Consider the following 22,529-nt stretch of genomic DNA (forward strand, 5'->3'; position numbering starts at 1 on the left):
CTTGGTTGTGGCAAGTTATTTCTCATGTACTTCCTAACTAGATATGTAATGATTGTAGTCAGTGCATGGAGACGCCATCCATCACCGCAGGACTCAGGCAGGGACATGCCCAGTGTTTATAGTCACCTACGGCCGCACACGGTGATCAAACCAGAGGAAATGAACACAAAAAGCCACAACCGCCAGGAAGCGACCCTGCGCCATGCTTTATGACCAGTGATTACCTCGCGCCCTCCGGTCATCTTCTACCACGACGGCCGGACTCGCCTGCAGCCATCACAGAGCAGTCTGATCCTGTCTGCCCACACCCAGAACACCCCCAGAAACCGCGCCGACATGTAACCGTGCCCGGGCCGTCACCAGGGCGTGTCCAGACAGGAAGGCCTGGGAGTGCGGGGGACACCGAGTGCCGGCACAGTATGAGATAGGCCTGGGAGTGCGGGGGGACACCGAGTGCCGGCACAGTATGAGATAGGCCTGGGAGTGCGGGGGGACACCGAGTGCCGGCACAGTATGAGATAGGCCTGGGAGTGCGGGGGGACACCGAGTGCCGGCACAGTATGAGATAGGCCTGGGAGTGCGGGGGGACACCGAGTGCCGGCACAGTATGGGATAGGCCTGGGAGTGTGGGGGGGACACCGAGTGCCGGCACAGTATGGGATAGGCCTGGGAGTGTGGGGGGGACACCGAGTGCCGGCACAGTATGAGATAGGCCTGGGAGTGCGGGGGGGGACACCGAGTGCCGGCACAGTATGGGATAGGCCTGGGAGTGCGGGGGGACACCGAGTGCGTAGGCAGATGGCGGCACAGTATGAGATAGGCCTGGGAGTGCGGGGGGGACACAGAGTGCCGGCACAGTATGAGATAGGCCTGGGAGTGTGGGGGGGACACCGAGTGCGTAGACAGATGGCGGCACAGTATGGGATAGGCCTGGGAGTGCGGGGGGGACACAGAGTGCCGGCACAGTATGGGATAGGCCTGGGAGTGCGGGGGGGACACAGAGTGCCGGCACAGTATGGGATAGGCCTGGGAGTGCGGGGGGGACACAGAGTGCCGGCACAGTATGAGATAGGCCTGGGAGTGTGGGGGGGGACACCGAGTGCGTAGACAGATGGCGGCACAGTATGGGATAGGCCTGGGAGTGCGGGGGGGACACAGAGTGCCGGCACAGTATGGGATAGGCCTGGGAGTGCGGGGGGGACACAGAGTGCCGGCACAGTATGGGATAGGCCTGGGAGTGCGGGGGGGACACAGAGTGCCGGCACAGTATGGGATAGGCCTGGGAGTGCGGGGGGACACCGAGTGCCGGCACAGTATGGGGTAGGCCTGGGAGTGCGGGGGGACACCGAGTGCGTAGACAGATGCCGGCACAGTATGGGATAGGCCTGGGAGTGCGGGGGGGACACAGAGTGCCGGCACAGTATGGGATAGGCCTGGGAGTGCGGGGGGACACCGAGTGCCGGCACAGTATGGGGTAGGCCTGGGAGTGCGGGGGGACACCGAGTGCGTAGACAGATGGCGGCACAGTATGGGATAGGCCTGGGAGTGCGGGGGGGACACAGAGTGCCGGCACAGTATGGGATAGGCCTGGGAGTGCGGGGGGGACACAGAGTGCCGGCACAGTATGGGATAGGCCTGGGAGTGCGGGGGGACACCGAGTGCCGGCACAGTATGGGATAGGCCTGGGAGTGCGGGGGGACACCGAGTGCCGGCACAGTATGGGATAGGCCTGGGAGTGCGGGGGGACACCGAGTGCCGGCACAGTATGGGATAGGCCTGGGAGTGCGGGGGGACACCGAGTGCCGGCACAGTATGGGATAGGCCCGATTCTATCCAACGCATCGGGTATTCTAGAGTATGGATGTAGATTATTTCAAGGGAATCTGTCACCCCTTTTTTTGCCCTATAAGCTGCCGGCACTACCATCAGGGGCTTATCTGCAGCAGTCTGTACTGCATTCTGTAATGCTGTAGATAAGCCCCCGATGTATCCTGAAAGAGGAGAAAAACACGTTAGGTTATACTCACCCGGGGGCGGTCCGGTGCCTCCCATCTTCATACGATGACGTCCTCCTCCTTGCTTCTCCCTCAGCTCCTTCGCAGGCGTACTTTATCTGTCCTGTTGAGGGCAGTGCGCAGGCGCCGGGAAAGGTCAGAGACGTCCGGCGCCTACGAACTGCAGTACTCTGCTCTACCCTCAACAGGACAGATAAAGTACGCAGGAGCCGAGGGAGAAGCAAGGAGGAGGACGTCATCGTATGAAGATGGGAGGCGCCGGACGGGACGGCGACACCCATCGGACCGGACCGAACACCGGGGTGAGTATAATCTAACTCTTTTTCCGTCAAGAGATCAGCGGCTAGTGCCACAGATCTCCCGACGGTAGCAGTGGCGTGCGTCATTCGAATTCCAATTCACGGCCGGACTGCACCTGTCGTTGATTGGTCGCGGCCGGCCACGACCAATCAACGACGCAGGATTTCCGTTACAGACAGAATTAGACGATTATATAGTAGATGTAGGGCGGTGCAGGACTGTGGAGAGGACGGGTAGGTGGTAGACAAAGATGAGGAGGAGATGTAGGGTGGTGCAGCACTGTGGAGAGGACGGGTAGGTGGTAGACAAAGATGAGGAGGAGATGTAGGGCGGTGCAGCACTGTGGAGAGGATGGGTAGGTGGTAGACAGATGAGGAAGAGATGTAGGGCGGTGCAGCACTGTGGAGAGGACAGGTAGATGGTAGACAGGAATGAGGAGATGTACGGTGGTGCAGTACTGTGGAGAGGATGGGTAGGTGGTAGACAGGAATGAGGAGATGTAGGGCGGTGCAGCACTGTGGAGAGGATGGGTAGATGGTAGACAGGAATGAGGAGATGTAGGGCGGTGCAGCACTGTGGAGAGGACGGGTAGGTGGTAGAGATGAGGAGAAGATGTAGGGTGGTGCAGCACTGTGGAGAGGACAGGTAGATGGTAGACAGGAATGAGGAGATGTAGGGTGGTGCAGCACTGTGGAGAGGATGGGTAGGTGGTAGACAGATGAGATGTAGGGTGGTGCAGCACTGTGGAGAGGATGAGTAGATGGTAGACAGGAATGAGGAGATGTAGGGGGGTGCAGCACTGTGGAGAGGACGGGTAGGTGGTAGACAAAGATGAGGAGGAGATGTAGGGTGGTGCAGCACTGTGGAGAGGACGGGTAGGTGGTAGACAAAGATGAGGAGGAGATGTAGGGCAGTGCAGCACTGTGGAGAGGATGGGTAGATGGTAGACAGGAATGAGGAGATGTAGGGCGGTGCAGCACTGTGGAGAGGACGGGTAGGTGGTAGAGATGAGGAGGAGATGTAGGGTGGTGCAGCACTGTGGAGAGGACAGGTAGATGGTAGACAGGAATGAGTAGATGTAGGGTGGTGCAGCACTGTGGAGAGGATGGGTAGGTGGTAGACAGATGAGATGTAGGGCGGTGCAGCACTGTGGAGATGATGGGTAGATGGTAGACAGGAATGAGATGTAGGGGGTGCAGCACTGTGGAGAGGACGGGTAGGTGGTAGACAGAGATGAGGAGGAGATGTAGGAGTGCAGCACTGTGGAGAGGACGGGCAGGTGGTACACAAAGATGAGATGTAGGGTGGTGCAGCACTGTGGCGAGGACGGGTAGATGGTAGACAGAGATGAGGAGGAGATGTAGGGCGGTGCATCACTGTGGAGAGGACGAGTAGGTAGTAGACAGAGATGAGGAGATGTAGGGTGGTGCAGCACTGTGGAGAGGACAGGTAGGGGATAGACAAAGATGAGGAGACATAGGGCGGTGCAGCACTGTGGAGAGTACGGGTAGGTGATAGACAGAGATGAGGAGATGTAGGGCGGTGCAGCACTGTGGAGAGGATGGGTAGGTGGTAGACAGATGAGGAGGAGATGTAGGGTGGTGCAGCACTGTGGAGAGGATGGGTAGGTGGTAGACAGATGAGGAGGAGATGTAGGGTGGTGCAGCACTGTGGAGAGGACGGGTAGGTGTTAGACAGATGAGGAGGAGATGTAGGGCGGTGCAACACTGTGGAGAGGACGGGTAGATGGTAGACAGAGATGAGGATGAGATGTAGGGTGGTGCAGCACTGTGGAGAGAACGGGTAGGTGTTAGACAGAGATGAGGAGGAGATGTAGGGCGGTGCATCACTGTGGAGAGGACGAGTAGGTAGTAGACAGAGATGAGGAGATGTAGGGTGGTGCAGCACTGTGGAGAGGACAGGTAGGGGATAGACAAAGATGAGGAGACATAGGGCGGTGCAGCACTGTGGAGAGTACGGGTAGGTGATAGACAGAGATGAGGAGATGTAGGGCGGTGCAGCACTGTGGAGAGGATGGGTAGGTGGTAGACAGATGAGGAGGAGATGTAGGGTGGTGCAGCACTGTGGAGAGGATGGGTAGGTGGTAGACAGATGAGGAGGAGATGTAGGGTGGTGCAGCACTGTGGAGAGGACGGGTAGGTGGTAGACAGATGAGGAGGAGATGTAGGGTGGTGCAGCACTGTGGAGAGGATGGGTAGGTGGTAGACAGAGATGAGGCGATGTAGGGTGGTGCAGCATTGTGGAGAGGACGGGTAGGTGGTAGACAGAGATGAGGAGGAGATGTAGGGCGGTGCAGCACTGTGGAGAGGACGGGTAGGTGGTAGACAAAGATGGGGAGGAGATGTAGGGTGGTGCAGCACTGTGGAGAGGACGGGTAGGTGGTAGACAAAGATGAGGAGGAGATGTAGGGTGGTGCAGCACTGTGGCGAGGACGGGTAGATGGTAGACAGGAATGAGGAGATGTAGGGCGATGCAGCACTGTGGAGAGGACGGGTAGGTGGTAGAGATGAGGAGGAGATGTAGGGCGGTGCAGCAATGTGGAGAGGATGGGTAGGTGGTAGACAGATGAGGAGATGTAGGGCGGTGCAGCACTGTGGAGAGGATGGGTAGATGGTAGACAGGAATGAGGAGATGTAGGGGGGTGCAGCACTGTGGAGAGGACGGGTAGGTGGTAGACAGAGATGAGGAGGAGATGTAGGAGTGCAGCACTGTGGAGAGGACGGGCAGGTGGTACACAAAGATGAGGAGATGTAGGGTGGTGCAGCACTGTGGCGAGGACGGGTAGATGGTAGACAGAGATGAGGAGGAGATGTAGGAGTGCAGCACTGTGGAGAGGACGGGCAGGTGGTACACAAAGATGAGGAGATGTAGGGTGGTGCAGCACTGTGGCGAGGACGGGTAGATGGTAGACAGAGATGAGGAGGAGATGTAGGGCGGTGCAACACTGTGGAGAGGACGGGTAGATGGTAGACAGAGATGAGGATGAGATGTAGGGTGGTGCAGCACTGTGGAGAGAACGGGTAGGTGTTAGACAGAGATGAGGAGATGTAGGGCGGTGCATCACTGTGGAGAGGACGAGTAGGTAGTAGACAGAGATGAGGAGATGTAGGGTGGTGCAGCACTGTGGAGAGGACAGGTAGGGGATAGACAAAGATGAGGAGACATAGGGCGGTGCAGCACTGTGGAGAGTACGGGTAGGTGATAGAGATGAGGAGAGGTAGGGTGGTGCAGCACTGTGGAGAGGACGGGTAGGTGGTAGACAGATGAGGAGATGTAGGGTGGTGCAGCACTGTGGAGAGGATGGGTAGGTGGTAGACAGAGATGAGGAGATGTAGGGTGGTGCAGCACTGTGGAGAGGACGGGTAGGTGGTAGACAGAGATGAGGAGGAGATGTAGGGTGGTGCAGCACTGTGGCGAGGACAGGTAGGTGATAGATGAGGAGGAGATGTAGGGCGGTGCAACACTGTGGAGAGGACGGGTAGATGGTAGACAGAGATGGGGATGAGATGTAGGGTGGTGCAGCACTGTGGAGAGAACGGGTAGGTGTTAGACAGAGATGAGGAGGAGATGTAGGGCGGTGCATCACTGTGGAGAGGACGAGTAGGTAGTAGACAGAGATGAGGAGATGTAGGGTGGTGCAGCACTGTGGAGAAGACAGGTAGGGGATAGACAAAGATGAGACATAGGGCGGTGCAGCACTGTGGAGAGTACGGGTAGGTGGTAGACAGATGAGGAGGAGATGTAGGGTGGTGCAGCACTGGAGAGGATGGGTAGGTGGTAGACAGATGAGGAGGAGATGTAGGGTGGTGCAGCACTGTGGAGAGGACGGGTAGGTGGTAGACAGATGAGGAGATGTAGGGTGGTGCAGCACTGTGGAGAGGATGGGTAGGTGGTAGACAGAGATGAGATGTAGGGTGGTGCAGCATTGTGGAGAGGACGGGTAGGTGGTAGACAGATGAGGAGGAGATGTAGGGCGGTGCAGCACTGTGGAGAGGACGGGTAGGTGGTAGACAGAGATAAGGAGGAGATGTAGGGTGATGCAGCACTGGGGAGGACGGGTAGGTGGTAGACAGATATGAGGAGGAGCTTACACTCTATAGGAGAGAGAGGATCCCACTGACCATAAGAGCTTACACTCTACAGGAAAGAGAGGACCCCACTGACCATAAGAGCTTACACGCTACAGGAGAGAGAGGACCCCACTGACCATAAGAGGTTACACTCTACAGGAGAGAGAGAGGACCGCACTGAACACAAGAGCTTACACTCTACAGGAGAGAGAGAGAGGACCCCACTGACCATAAGAGCTTACACTCTACAGGAGAGAGCGAGGACCCCACTGTCCATAAGAGCTTACACTTTACAGGAGAGAGACAGAGGACCCCACTGACCATAAGAGCTTACACTCTACAGGAGAGAGAGGACCCCACTGACCATAAGAGCTTACACTCTTCAGGAGAGAGGACCCCACTGACCATAAGAGCTTACATTCTACAGGAGAGAGAGAGAGGACCCCACTGACCATAAGAGCTTACACTCTATAGGCGAGAGAGAGGACCCCACTGACCATAAGAGCTTACACTCTACAGGAGAGAGAGAGGACCCCACTGATCATAAGAGCTTACACTCTACAGGAGTGAGAGAGGACCCCACTGACCATAAGAGCTTACACTCTACAGGAGAGAGAGAGCGGACCCCACTGACCATAAGAGCTTACACTCTACAGGAGAGAGACAGAGGACCCCACTGACCATAAGAGCTTACACTCTATAGGAGAGCGAGGATCCCACTGACCACAAGAGCTTACACTCTACAGGAGAGAAAGAGAGAGGCCCTCACTGACCATAGGAGCTTGCACTCTACAGGAGAGAGAGGACCCCACTGACCATTGGAGCTTGCACTCTACAGGAGAGCGGACCACACTGACCATAAGAGCTTACACTCTACAGGAGAGAGAGAGGACCCCACTGACCATAAGAGCTTACACTCTACAGGAGAGAGAGAGGATCCCACTGATCATAAGAGCTTACACTCTACAGGAGAGAGAGAGAGAGAACCCCACTGACCATAAGAGCTTACATTCTATAGGAGAGAGAGGATCCCACTGACCACAAGAGCTTACACGCTATAGGAGAGCGAGGATCCCACTGACTATAAGAGCTTACACTCTGCAGGAGAGAGAGAGGAGCGCACTGAACATAAGAGCTTACACTCTACAGGAGAGAGAGAGGACCCCACTGACCATAAGAGCTTACACTCTACAGGAGAGAGAGAGGACCCCACTGACCATAAGAGCTTACACTCTACAGGAGAGAGAGGACCGCACTGACCATAAGAGCTTACACTCTACAGGAGAGAGAGAGAGGACCCCACTGAACATAAGAGCTTACACTCTACAGGAGAGAGAGAGGACCCCACTGACCATAGGAGCTTACACTCTACAGGAGAGAGAGAGGACCCCACTGACCACAAGAGCTTACACTCTACAGGAGAGAGAGAGGACCGCACTGACCACAAGAGCTTACACTCTACAGGAGAGAGAGAGGACCGCACTGAACATAAGAGCTTACACTCTACAGGAGAGAGAGAGAGAGAGAGGATCCCACTGATCATAAGAGCTTACACTCTACAGGAGAGAGAGAGGACCCCACTGACCATAAGAGCTTACACTCTACAGGAGAGAGAGAGGATCCCACTGATCATAAGAGCTTACACTCTACAGGAGAGAGAGAGGACCCCACTGACCATAAGAGCTTACACTCTACAGGAGAGAGAGAGGACTCCACTGACAACAAGAGCTTACACTCTACAGGAGAGAGAGAGGACCGCACTGAACATAAGAGCTTACACTCTACAGGAGAGAGAGAGGACCGCACTGAACATAAGAGCTTACACTCTACAGGAGAGAGAGAGAGAGGACCCCACTGACCATAAGAGCTTACACTCTACAGGAGACAGAGGACCCCACTGACCATAAGAGCTTACACTCTGCAGTGATGGGTTGTGCCCTTCACCTTCCCCTTTTTCTATGAGTAGATTCTCGTCAGCGTTTTTCTTTTATTTGAGCTGACTCCTGACGTTATCTGCGTTCTTGGAGTGATCCCTTTGTGTGATGATTGATTCCTGCGGAGGACGATCACTTCCGTGTATATATAGGATTTGTCCTTGGGGTTGAGCGCGGCATCTGCACTTGAGCAGAGTTCACTTTACAAGGGCTCAGACACTCGGTGAAGATGACGGCCGTGTTACTTCTTCTTTTTGTTGTTGCCTTTTTGCTGATAAAATACTACTTGTTCAGGGCTCCAGCTTCCCCTGCAGGTCGGTACCCGGTACCGGGACCATATTTCTACATTAAGAGAGCCATCTACCTGATGCTAATACGCTTTTCACCCAAAAAAAAGACATCGTATGGCGCGCTGCGGGAACAAGAAACGCACGGAGCCAGCCCCCGCGATTCTCCGCAGCTGACCTCACGTGACCTGGAGGCTCCGCAGAAGCTGGACGATCCTTATGTGAGTATACCCCATTGTGAAGCCATAATCTAGCGGGGGACGGCGGCAGTGCCAGGCAGATGACTGGCAGAGGGTGCAGGACCTGCCATAGGGTGACATGGTGCCCTGCAGGCTGAAGGGAGAGGAGCAAGAGGCCCCTGCCCAACATGCAGGCTGCGAGGAGGCTCCTGACTCTGGAGGGTTCGGCTCCTTTTTTGTTTATCTACTCGTTACTTTCTCTTGCGCTCATTTTCATCTGATTTGCTTGTGAACCGATAACTGTCAGTGAATGGTGCCAGATGTTATGTAACACATGTATGAGCTTTTATAAAGTCCGTCACTTGTCTGTAAGTCACCTCCGCTGTGAGGATGAAGACTCGTCATCACCTCCTGTCTGACAATGCGTAATGTCACGAAGATGTCATCACAGATCTGTCTCATAGCTATGTATCCAGCTCTGCTTCAAGCAATGAATATGTACAGTAGATAGATAATAGATAGATAGATGATAGATTATTATCTATCATCTATCTAGTATCTATCATCTATCTATTATCTATCTATCATCTATCTATTTATTATCTATCTCTATCCATCTATCTATCATCTATCTATCTATCTATTATCTATCATCTATCTATCTATCTATTATCTATCATCTATCTATCTATTATCTATCATCTATCTATTGATAGCTAGATGATAGATAGTTGATAGATATAGATAGATAATAGATAGATAATAAATAGATGATAGATAATAGATAGATAGATAATAGATAGATTATAGATAAATATAGATAGATATATAGATAATAGATAATACATAGAGTTAATAGATAATACATAGATGATAGATAGATAATGGATAGATAGATAGAGAGATAGATAGATAGATAAATAGATAGATGATAGATAATAGATAGATAATAGATAGATAGATAATAGATTATAGATAGATAATAGATAGATATATAATAGATAATACATAGAGATAATAGATAATACATAATAGATAGATGATAGATAGATGATAGCTAGATAATGGATAGATAGATAGAGATAGATAGATAAATAGATAGATAGATGATAGATAGAGATATATAGATAATAGATAGGTAGATAGAGATGTTAGATAGATAATACATAGATAGATAATAGATAGGTAATAGATAATTAATAGATAGATAGATAATAGATAAATAATAGATAGATAATAGATAGATAGATAGATAGATAGATTATAGATAGATAGATAATAGATAGATTATAGATAGATAATAGATAGATAGATAATACATAGAGATAATAGATAATACATAATAGATAGATAATGGATAGATAGATAGATAGAGATAGATAAATAGATAGATGATAGATAGAGATATATAGATAATAGATAGGTAGATAGAGATGTTAGATAGATAGATAATAGATAGATAAATAATAGATAGATAGATAGATGGTAGCTAATCTCACAGGATGAGCGTCTCTTAGTTTCCAGAGAACAGTGATTCACCTTCCTCTCCCCCTTGTGTGTATATATATATATATCTGTTACTTGTAGTCGCTCCCCCACCCCTGGTCTCCTGAACGTGCTCTATATGAGGCCTAATACTCATCCTTGTATAGGCGAGTGTGGTGTGTGTGTATATAGAGCGTCTTATCTGTAGATATTACATAGATTTCTGTGTAATTCTATATTGTCTGCAGGTGCACATACATACATAGACTTAATACTGAGGACTGATATATTTTTGGGTGAAGGATTTGATGTGCTCTTCAGAAGTGACATGGGAGTTGTTGTTTCTGCTCTTTTCGGCCTCTAATTCGACCCTTTATGCCATATCATGTCATTCCCAACAAGTCGTTAAAAATATCACAGTTGGGGAACTTTTTAGACATAAAACAAAATGCACACTTGCTACACAATACCAATTAGAAGTTGTCAAAGATCACGGCCAGGGGAATCACACTGAGCCACCCTGCTGTTATCTTTTTGTCCAAGGGGGAGGGGGACCTCTGCTGCCAATTACACAATTGACCGACGATTAATGAGGGAGGATGAGGGAGGTTGCGGCTGTTTCCATTGAGGCCGGTTATTGAGAAACTATCAGTAAGCATATGGTATATACACCTCCAAATCCAAGGCATGGAATGAATATATACTGCCGGTACGTTCACTCCTAACTCCACAATAACCCAAGAACTACTCGCTGCCACTACCAGTGTTTTTTTTTCATACAGGCTGACTGTATGCCTGGTTCTAGTTGCACTTCGAAGTGCGGTTTACAGAACAAAAGGAACAGAACTATTACATTTTATATTTAATCCAGAACGATAAGCATTGCTTAGAAAACTATATAAAAGATTTTACAAAGGGGTCAAAACAATGCTGCATATACATTTACATAAAATAAACAGGATTAATGAAGAAACTTACTACACCGATCACAAAGAGGATTGGGCTTAGCGAAGGAGAGCACTTTGCATGAAAAACGTCCAGTGACGGGAATCGTGCATACACTGATGTGTATCTCTCTACATTAACACAGATCATAATGCACCTTGACTTTTTGTCAGCACCTAGGGTACACTCACACACAATGGCGGATCCTAATAGGGGCGGATGGGGCGGTCGCCCCGGGCCCAAGGTTTTTTGGGGGCCCAGGGGCGGGCTGGGCCGGGTGGCAGAGAGGCAAATGCCACCCGGACCGCTCCCCCAGCACCTGTACAGGGCCGGCCGTGCCCTGTGCTGCCTGTGACGCCGCCGGCAGCAGACAGCCGCCCGCGTCAGATTCTATGAGGGGCCGGGAGCTGTGCACGGCCGTCACCTTGACGGCTGCTCAGCTCCGGCTCCCTCCGGCTATACTTCCGGGTCAGATGTCGGGCGTGCACGATGACGTCATTGTGCACGCGCCGACATGTCCCGGAGGATGCTGAAAGCAGAGGCGCTGCTGGGGAGCGAGCCGGCTGTGAGGTAAGTATGGGGAACTTTTTTTATTTTTTTTTATTTATAAAATGAATTAAATGGGGGAGGGGGTGAGTGGGGGCTGTACACAATGAAGGGGGGGTGACTGGGGCCTGTATATGATGACGGGGGGGTGACTGGGGGCTGTATATGATGACGGGGGGGGTGACTGGGGGCTGTATATGATGAAGGGGGTGACTGGGGGCTGTATATGATGAAGAGGGTGACTGGGGGCTGTATATGATGAAGGGGGGGTGACTGGGGGCTGTATATGATGAAGGGGGGTGACTGGGGGCTGTATATGAAGAAGGGGGGTGACTGGGGGCTGTATATGATGAAGGGGGGTGACTGGGGGCTGTATATGAAGAAGGGGGGTGACTGGGGGCTGTATATGATGAAGGGGGGTGACTGGGGTTGTACAGGATGAAGGGGGTGAGTGGGGGCTTCACAGGATGAAGGGGGGATGAGTGGGGGCTTCACATGGTGGAATGGTGGCGGGTTTTCCGTATGGACCCGCAGCAAACCAAGTGCTGTGGTCCGTACGGCTGTCAATTCCCGCACGGGGACCGCAGCGCTCAGGTGGGAAGGGGGGTACAGGGACCCAGGTTTTATGAACAGCCCCGGGCCCATAGTCCACTTAATCCGCCACTGCTCACACATTCCCCCTTGCTGACCTCACGTGGGTCGGGTTGTGCGATGTTCTCAGCCCTTTAGTATTTTATGATATTTCCAACATTAACAATATCTACACTCTAGACTATCGCAGAAGTTCATAATCGCCGCCACATTGTTTATCGTGATTTTACTTTTCATATATAGTTAACATGACATAGCAGGTGTCAGCGATTAGGCCACTGCATATTCTTCCCCGATTAGTCCTGAAGTAGAAAATGTATGTCCCATCACTATCGGATCTATACCAACCCTAATATTCATTACTTTCCATCGGTACCCCTGTGTCTGGTTGGAGGGGTAACATTTCCCCTGTCTTTCCTTCTCCACTTCTCTATTTATGTGTAAACATATGTCCCTTTTTTTCTGAACCTCAGGAAAGATATTTCCTGTCTAAAGGGGGCTTTACACATAGCGATATCGCTAGCAATATCGCTAAAGCGTTACTGATTTTGTGACGCAGCAGCGATATTGCTAGCGATATCGCTACATGTGATACTTACCTCCGACCGGCTCCCCCGCTGGCTATCGCTGATCGCGCGAGATCGGCCTGGTCCATTTCTCGTCGTCGGCTCGACGAGCGAGCAATGGACGCAAGCGGAAGACGGACACCCTCGCCGCGTCTGAAAGGTAAGAGTGACCGCCTAGCGCTGCTGCATCGCTGGTGAGATCTGCCTGTGTGGCAGCTCACTAGCGACCATTTAGCGATGCACCAGCGATCCTGACCGGGTCATATCGTGGGCGGGATAGCTGGTGCATCGCTAAATGTAAAGGGGCCTTAATTATCTGTTCTCACCAGGGAGTCTGGACTTCAAAAGATATTTTAATTAGATTTGTATCTTCCCAACTATACATAATTAACCACTTCCCTTTGTCCACTGTGCATGTCTACATCTAAGAAACTTAGAATGTCAGCTCTTTTTCCTACTGCAATTCTGTGTGAGAGAGGAGGGAGGGGGGTGAATGCCCCCTCATTAGTGTGGCTTTATGGATTTTAGTGTTTTCTATGACTCCTCCCCCTTTTTGAGGTGACGTGGGGGCTGTTTTACAGATCGCCCTACAAGCTCACCTTACGGCCCACCCTTCCTGGATCCCACAGTATCCTCTGGAATTTGGAGATGGGCTTCTCCGAGGGGTTATTCAGCACCACCAGACAGGTCTGAAACTCCTGGCTAGATGTAGTCAATGACGCTAGGGCCTCAACCTCACAAGAACCCTCCGGGACCTGTCCTGGGTCAGTCACTAGTCCTGTTATCCCACTGGATGATGAGGCTCCAGAAGGCAAGGCATTGCCTGCGTTCTGATCTCTCGGGCCACAGGTAACAGCGGCTAGTTAGGCTGTCTCCCCAGGGGTTAACAACATTTTACCATTTGTTTTCCAGGCTGCAGACCCAACTCTCCCACCACCCTGACTCACGGTGAATACTACGTTCCTACTGCGCTGACAGGCCGTGGGACACACCTGCCCACCACCCTGACCGACTGGGAATCCTGCTTTCCAATTACCCTGACAGGTTTTGAAATACTCCTTCCCACACCTTCACAGACTCGTAGTACAATTTTCCCACCCCTCCGACAGGCTATGGGTACCTCTTTCCCATTGTCCTGACAGAGGGTGGGACACACTTTTTCCTCACTCTGACCGATTGTGGGACATACCTTTTCACCCTCCCAGATAGGCAAGGGATAAGACCTTCCTCCTTGTTACCTCAGGAGCTGCGCTAGTTATGGGGCATCTATCGTGACACTGGTCTGCTGCACCCGACTACTTTCCTTATGATCCCAGTGCTTCTCTCCATCCTCCCCCGTTACCTTAGGAGCTGTGCTAATTATGGGGCAGATACCAGCGGTTATGTCACCGTCCTTTGTGACACTGGTCTGCTACACGGGACCACCTTCCTTATGATCCCCGTGCCTGTCCCCATCGCCCTTAGCACTTATGCTGGCTCCTTTTAGGGGATCCCCAGTAACATCACCCCACAGCGTGACATGGCTGAGATCTCCTGTACCACAGAACACATTATCATTAGGCATGACATTCACATTCTGTAACAACCCTGCTGGCATCACTGCATGGCTTCCCATTCCCCGCACACCAACTTACTCACTGCTCCAGGCCATGCTGTGATTTCTATCTGCTGCCAGCTCCATGCTCTGTCCCTCTTATCTCCTGTCTGCTTTGTGTTTGTCTCCTGGCTGTGTGCCTAGGGGGGCGGCGCCTGAACTCTCTGCTTCTTATAGAGTCAGGGTGCACCTGGCTAATGTGTCCCTGACCAATTACCTAGAGCCCTCTACTATTTAGGGCTGCACCACCCACTGAACCTGGCCTGTGCAATGTCTAAACGCAGTTAGTGTTTTGTTGCTGAGTAAGCCAGGTCATGTTCTGTGTTTTTTATTCTCTGGAGGCTATTCTCCTAGCTTTGTCTTGTGTCTGTCTGTCTGCCCTCCAGGAGGCAGAATATCCTGGTCTCTCTGCTATAGCTCCTGAACTTGTCTTGCCTAGTACCTCCGTCCGCCCTCCAGGAGGCAGAATATCCTAGTCCTTGAGTCTTTGTCCCTGTACCTTGTCTGAACTCTGTCCTACCCCTGCCTCCTTGTCTTTGGCTTCTTTCCCTGCTGTGTCTTCCCTGTCCGTGCTCTGTACCCTTGCAGCTCTGCCTGCTCTGCACCCTTGCAGCTCTGCCTGCTCTGTACCCTTGCAGCTCTGCCTGCTCTGTACCCTCGCAGCTCTGCCTGCTCTGTACCCTCGCAGCTCTGCCTGCTCTGCACCCTTGCAGCTCTGCCTGCTCTTTATCCGTGCAGCTCTGCCTGCTCTGTACCCGTGCCGCTCTGCTTGGTTCTGCTGCTGCAGAACCTCTTGCCTACTCCACACTCCTGCGGTTCCGCCTACTCCGTACTCCTGCGGCTCCGCCTACTCCGCACTCCTGCGGCTCTGCTCCTAACCTGCTTTGTCATACTCCACTCTTTCCTGTCAATACCCGTACCTGCTCCTCCTGTGTGAACAGGTCCAAACCTGTTCCGTCATACTCCACTCTTTTCTGCCTATACCAGTACCTGCCCCTGCTTTGTGAACAGGCCCCTACCTGTTCCTTCTCATACCACACCTGCCTGCCCTGTGTCTCAGCCATGCCAGCCTGCCCTGTGTCTCAAGCTTTGCCCGCCTGCCCTGTCTCAGCCGTGCCAGCCTGCCCTGTGTCTCAGCCGTGCCAGCCTGCCCTGTGTCACAGCCGTGCCAGCCTGCCCTGTGTCACAGCCATGCCTGCCGTTCCCACCTGCCTGCCTGTCACTCGCACCTGACCAAGTGTCCTGTCCCCGAGTGGGATCAGCAGTCACAGCCAGACACCACCCTGGAGTGGCACCTGGCAGCTGCCTGCCGCACAACCCTGACCTCACCATTGGAGGCTCCAGAGAAGACCAAGGCAGCCAGTCTTACTCACACCCCTTCCAGGGTAGTCTGGTCTGTGGCACAGTGGGGCCACAATCCCCTGGCTCGCGCGCACCAGTCAGGGCGTGAGCGTGACACATTCACAGTATGAACCTTTGGTGTGGGGTTCATCTTCTGCCTCTCCGGGCAGACTAGGCTGATGTGATCAGTTTGGTCACAGGAATAGCACCGGTGGGAGTCATATGGAGGCTGGATGCTGGAGCATGGGGCAGGACCCCCTGAGAGCTGGCTGGCAGGGGCACTGAGGGTGGTTGTCGGCTTACCTCCTTTCCAGCTGGCGACGGATGACTTCCGTACCTCCGGCGTATGGTCGGCCTTATAGGCATCTGCAATCTGTACCGCTTTAGCGGCCTCCTTTAGCTCTTGGTCCAGCGTGAACTGTCGCACCTCCACAGGGCAATGCTGAAGAAATTGGTCTGTCACCATCAGGTCATCTGGGACCCCAGAGAACATGATCAGGACCGGATTTTCCGGTGTCCGTTCATGTGATTGCCTTTATACTGTTTCAATGATTTCTCTCTCTTCTGACATGATATACAGTTCAGAGGAGAGAGAAGTGATGTCCCTCAAGATCCCCCGGTACCTCCGCCATCCCCGGCCCGGTACCTCCTGATCCGTCCCCCAGCTCGATGTCATCTTCCTGGAAAAAAAATGGCGGTCGCATGCGCAGTGCGCTTTCCGAGATCTGTTTTAAAAATTTAAAAAAACTGACCGTCACATCCAAGCATAAACTAAATGTGAACAGGTGCTTAACCAAGAGTCACCGACTCATATACACTCAAACAAAATAGGAAGCACACTGTAGCGCCACAGCATGCAAACATGAAATATGAAAAATGAATTGCATTACTGCATTAGAAATATGAACAATTGAGAAAGCTTAGCGCATAAAATGGCCAATTTATGTGTACCTGGAAGCCACGGTAAGGCGTTTCTCGTGTTCCAGGACTGTAACCTAATGCCAATCCTCACTTAGACTAATGTCTAAGTACCCGGCAACAATAGGATTTTTTTTCTATTGGTTCATTTTGATCACTGTGATAGACCCTATCACAGTGATCAAAATTAAAAAAAACAGTAAATCAAACCTCCCTTTGTCACCCCTCAGTTAGATAAAAATTATAAAATATATTTTTTGTAATTTTTCCATTCTTTGCAGTTGGGTTTAGGGTTAGGACTAGGGTTGGGGTTAGGAGGATTGTATTAAGGTTGTGTTAGGGTTGGGGTTGTGTTGGGGTGAGGATTGTGTTAAGGTTGTGTTGGGGTTGTGTTAGGGTGGTGTTAGGGTTGGGGTTAGGATTGTATTAAGGTTGTATTAGGGTTTGGGTTGTGTTGGGGTTAGGGTTGTGTAAAGGTTGTGTTAGGGTTGTGGTGAGGTTTGTGTAAAGGTTGTGTTAGGGTTGGGGTTAGGGTTGTGTAAAGGTTGTGTTAGGGTTGGGGTTGTGTTAGGGTTGGGGTTAGGTTTGTGTAAAGGTTGTGTTAGGGTTGGGGTTGTGTTAGGGTTGGGGTTGTGTAAAGGTTATGTTAGGGTTGGGGTTGTGTTGAGTTGTGTTAGGGTTGGGGTTAGGGTTGTGTAAAGGTTTTGTTAGGGTTGTGTTGAGGTTGGGGTTAGGGTTGTGTAAAGGTTGTGTTAGGGTTGGGGTTAGGTTTGTGTAAAGGTTGTGTTAGGGTTGGGGTTAGGGTTGTGTAAAGGTTGTGTTAGGGTTGGGGTTGTGTTAGGGTTGGGGTTAGGGTTATGTAAAGGTTGTGTTAGGGTTGGGGTTGTGTTAGGGTTGGGGTTAGGGTTGTGTAAAGGTTATGTTAGGGTTAGGGTTGTGTTGGGTTGTGTTAGGGTTGGGGTTAGGTTTGTGTAAAGGTTGTGTTAGGGTTGGGGTTGTGTTGGAGTTGGGGGTGTGTTAGGTTAGAATTGGGATTTTTTTCAAAAGTAAATAAAAATAATAATGATATGATGACTAGTTTTGAACACAAGTGCTCTCTACTCTAGTTTGCATCGGGTGCTCAGGTATGCACGAAGTATCGTGGATCCCCGCATGTTTTTTGGAGAGTCTAACAGCTGAGAAACATGTTGGGTAGGGACTCGAGCTTGTCATTTGAGCACCTGCGATATTCGGTGCATATCCGAGCACCCGATGCAAACTGGAGTAGCGAGCACTTGCACTCAACACTAATGACAACATATTCGATATGACAACTTAATGTTATCAACTTCTGTGTAGTGCGTATGGGTCAAAATTTTTGCTATACCCCTGGATAAAAAAAAATTGATGGGTGTGGTTTACAAAATGGTGTCACAAGTGGGGGGTTTACACTGTTTAGGCACATCAGGGGTCTCCAAATGCAACATGGCGTCCGCTAATTATTTCATTAAATTTTACATTCAAGAAGTCAAATGGCGTTCCTTCTATTCTGAGCCCTGCTGTGCGCCCAAACAGTAGATTTCCCCCATAAGTAAGGTATTGGCCTACTCAGAAGAAATGGCACAACAAATTTTGGGGTCCATTTTTTCTTATTACCCATATAAAAATAAAAAAGCTTTGGGTCTAAAGTAATTTTTTTGTGAAAAAAAATTAAATGTTCATTTTTTTTCCTTCCACATTGCCTCTGTTCCTGAGAAGCACCTGAAGGGTTAACAAACTTCTTGAATGTGGTTTTAAGCACCTTGAGGGGTGCAGTTTTTAGAATGGTGCAACTTATGGGTATTTTCTGTCATATAGACCCCTCAAACTCACTTCAGATGTGAGGTGGTCCCTAAAAAATGCTTTTGTAAATTGTGTTGTAAAAAATGAGAAATCGCTGGTCAACTTTTAACCCTTATATAACTTCCTAACAAAAAATAAATTATGTTTCAAAAATTGTGCTGATGTAAAGTAGACGTGTGGGAAATGTTAGTTATTAACTACTTTGTGTGACACCACTCTCTAATTTAAGGGCCTAAGAATTAAAAGTTTGAAAATTGTGAAATTTTCAAACTTTTCACCAAATTTCAATTTTTTTTTCACAAATCAATTCAAGTCATATCAAACAAATGTTAGCACTACCCTGGAGTACAATATGTCATGATAATCCAGTCTCAGAATCGCCGGAATCCATTGAAGCGTTTCAGAATTATAACCTCATAAAGGGACAGTGGTCAGAATTGTAAAAATTGGCTCGGTCACTAAGGGGATCTTATAGATCATTCTGAATCATATGTCTATTCCTTTGTCTATCGATCTGGCAGAGCTGCGACTGGTGCTTTGTATCATGTGTCAGTGCCAGGATATGACAAAACACTCCGTCCGCACACTTTCTACTGTGCAATGATTAAGGACAGTCGTCCGAAACGCGTTTTCCTTGTATTTTGATACCTTAGGGTACCCTAGTGGTGGTGGTTTTTGGCTGCGGTTTATTCTTTTTTTCTTTTTTGTATTTCCTTTGGAATTTTTCATAATAAAACTTGGATTTTTATGGAAGACCCGGATGCTGGATTTTTTTTCTTCTTCATTCCTGATGTACCGCAGTTTCCTAGAATTGGATCTCCATTTGGATGAGTTGACTTTAGAGACTTCCACTCCCATTATTTGTATTCCAAGTGTGCAGTCTTACTCCCCAACATTTACCGGATAATATAGTGCAATATGACGCAGCCCCCACCTATACCACCTATGGTGGTATCTAATACTGGTATTCCATGATAAGATGACTGTTGTGTCCCACGAATGGAAACAACCTGTAATATATATATTCTATGTGTTGAGTTTTTCCTCCAATCAGCAAAATTCCCTGTTGTTGCTAGGTAGAATTAGACTTTGTGAAGATTGTCCCTATGTCCCTCTTGTAGTTGAGCTCTGTATTAGGTTGCTCCTCCCTTCTTCAGTTTAGCCTACAGCAGCCATTACTCTAGACTCATGTGTACTCCCCTGTAGAGATTACTCCTTTTTACCTACTGTTCATTGTAACTAATACAAGATTTTGGAAGAAAACAGCATTGTTTCTCCTGGTCTTTCAACAGTTTCATTGCCAGTGGAGTTAAACTACCTGCGGACGCCTGGTGGTGTGAGTACGAGTTATACAATTATCTAAGAAGCTGATAATTAGAATGCTTGGGATTTGCAGTCATCAGGAAGAGGCAGAATAATGACTATTAAACATCCAGATGGGATAAAGCTGCTTTAATTTTCTCCATGTCTAAACCAGAACTTTCACAACCACCCAGTGAACTAGACAATCACATGAGAACTCTTCAAAATTTGCTAATTAAAGAGCTAGAAACATGGTGGAATAACAGAAGTTTAATTCATATGTGGAAAAGCAAATGATCCCAAGAGGTCTCTCTATCAAAAAACTGCTACTACCAATTTTTCAGAGGATTTTAGCAACGAATGGAATTGCATTTTAGATAACTGTTCCAGTTAATGAAACTTATAATTTAAGTCTCTACAAACTGCCAAAACTGATATCCTTACTTTGATGGCATCACTACAGGAAAATGTGTCTTTAAAACAATATGGGGGTTGGAACACTGCCATGAAAAATAAAATGTCCAAGATTATGGCAACAAAAAGGCAAAGTTTGAACAGGATCATATGGATTTATGTCCGAAATGAGGAAGAGAAACTGAATGAAATCACATTCTGCTTCCAAATTCGCTCTTAAACTGGAGAGTAAAAGACGCACTCATCCCTCTGGTTTCACTGATACGGATTCTTTATTTGAAAACACAGGTGATAATGTTTCTGATTCGTCTTTGAATAACATTCAATGAAACACAAATTGTAGAAATATCCCTCAGAACATGAGATATTTCAAAGCTCAATCGTTTGTTAATTTGTCTGGATTTTGGGTCTGGGATTTAGGAGCAACCAAAAGTGTCTGTGTGGAAAAGGTCGTTTCATAATCCAGCCTGGGGCTTACAGGCCTGATAACAGCAGCTGGGTAGCTCAGCAGTGTGGAGTTTGGGCTGGAGCAGAACAGAGGAGTTTGGTGAGCGCATCTAAACTGCTGCAGCTGCTATGACCTGAAATACTGAGATTAGTGGAGGCTGCTGCATTTACCTTGCTTCAATGTGCTCGAAGAAAGGACCGTGCATGCTATTAGTTTGTGTTGTAGAGATGAGGTTTTATGTTTAGAGCTGTAAAGTGTATGTGTCACGTGGACCCATCCTGTGTGACACGACCCACAGGTCGGTAACTAAAACAACAAAACTGGCACGTGTAACTGTCCTGTGTAACACGACCTGCAGGCTGGTAACTAAAACAACAAGATACGAGGGAAGGGGAAACAGTTACAGTGGTGGCCCTGCGTTAGGGAGCGGGGACGAGGAGACCTCCTGCACTCCCCTGAGTCAATGTCTCTACACTAACGATCCCTAGGCCAGTTCCGCACCGGGCGCCGATTAGGATACCTGTCACCCTAGCACACAGTACACCTATCTGTCATTAACTCATTTTCTGCTCCACCAGTTGAGAGTTCCCCTTCAGTTCTCCCTCTGTTGGTGACAGGAGGTAGTGCTGTTGGTTTAAGTGGTAGTGATCTGCCACCTGATGAGGAAGATAACGATTGGATCTCTGTAGTATCAGACTGGATATAAGACAGCCGACGCCCTATCCGGGTGCTGGTGATTCAGTCTGCTTCTCAGGTCCTGGACTTCAGTTCTCTTCCAGTCTTCTCAAGTTAAGTTTGTTTTTTGCTAATGTTCACACTTGCGCTTGTTGGTCAATTCAGTTTTTTGTGTAATCAGCCTGCCCCTGCTGGGCTGTGCTGAAATTCCACTCCTATTAATCAGTATGCGCCCTGCGTCCCCTATCTTTATCACTGGGGGTGCAGGCCGTGCGCAGTATGCGTTTGGCGGCGCATGCGCCTTTTTGACGGTGCGCCGGCGCAACCAAACTGCAGCAGGTTGCGTTTGGCGCAGGTCGGCGCACCATCAAAAGGACGCATGCGCTGCCAAACGCATACTGCGCATGGCCTGCGCCCCCAGTGATAAAGATAGGGGACGCAGGGCGCATGCAGCGTCATGCGCCGGTAGGCGGAGCTACCGGCGGAGGCGCGGCAGGGGGCGGGGCTCAGCGGCGGCCATGCGCAGGCCGTCGCTGCGCTCACAAACGCAAATGTGAAACTAGCCTTAGCTTGTTGTCTTTTTTCCTCCTCGGTTTCCCATTCATAACACTTATCCCTTGCTAGGGAGCTGGGTGGTGCAGGCACTGGCCTCACCGCTGTACTAATACACACCAGGGAAAAATACAAACAGGGGAAACACCAAAAAGACTTATCTTTTCGCAGTGGCTCGACACCTCAGAGCCAGCTGCCACCTTCACCATCTCTCTCTGCTGCGGACACCGGGCAGCCAGAGTTCAACACCAGTTTCAGCAGTGGCTCCAACCTTCAAGCCAGCTGCTAACTTCACCAGGTTTCTGCAGTGGCTTCACACCTCACCCAGCTGCTCCCTTCACCGTTGTTGGAATCCCAAAAAGACGCTATCACCAACACCTGCTCATAGACCATGACCCTATATAGGAAAAGAGAATGGTCAAATGACCAGGGGCCAAAAGCTGCTATAACCCCAGTGACCACCAGGGGCAAAAGGCAAAGCAAAGAAAACATCAAGTGCAATGACCCTAACGGCCACCGGGGGCA

At 49.9% G+C, this 22,529-nt stretch overlaps 1 protein-coding gene across 1 annotated transcript in view; it reads left to right on the plus strand.

The window, feature by feature from the left end:
* The first annotated feature begins 8,397 nt into the window (after nt 1-8,397).
* LOC141058674 (uncharacterized) overlaps nt 8,398-22,529 on the plus strand; it is a 48,850-nt gene continuing 34,718 nt past the window's right edge. Inside the window, exon 1 of the mRNA XM_073554859.1 lies at nt 8,398-8,848. Coding sequence (XP_073410960.1) covers nt 8,570-8,848 — 279 coding nt within the window. The 5' untranslated portion in view covers nt 8,398-8,569. The remainder of the gene's footprint in view (nt 8,849-22,529) is intronic.

Source organism: Dendrobates tinctorius, unplaced genomic scaffold, assembly GCF_039654945.1.
Source record: "Dendrobates tinctorius isolate UK_male_01 unplaced genomic scaffold, ASM3965494v1 ptg000214l, whole genome shotgun sequence".
Classification (NCBI taxonomy): Eukaryota; Metazoa; Chordata; class Amphibia; order Anura; family Dendrobatidae; genus Dendrobates; species Dendrobates tinctorius.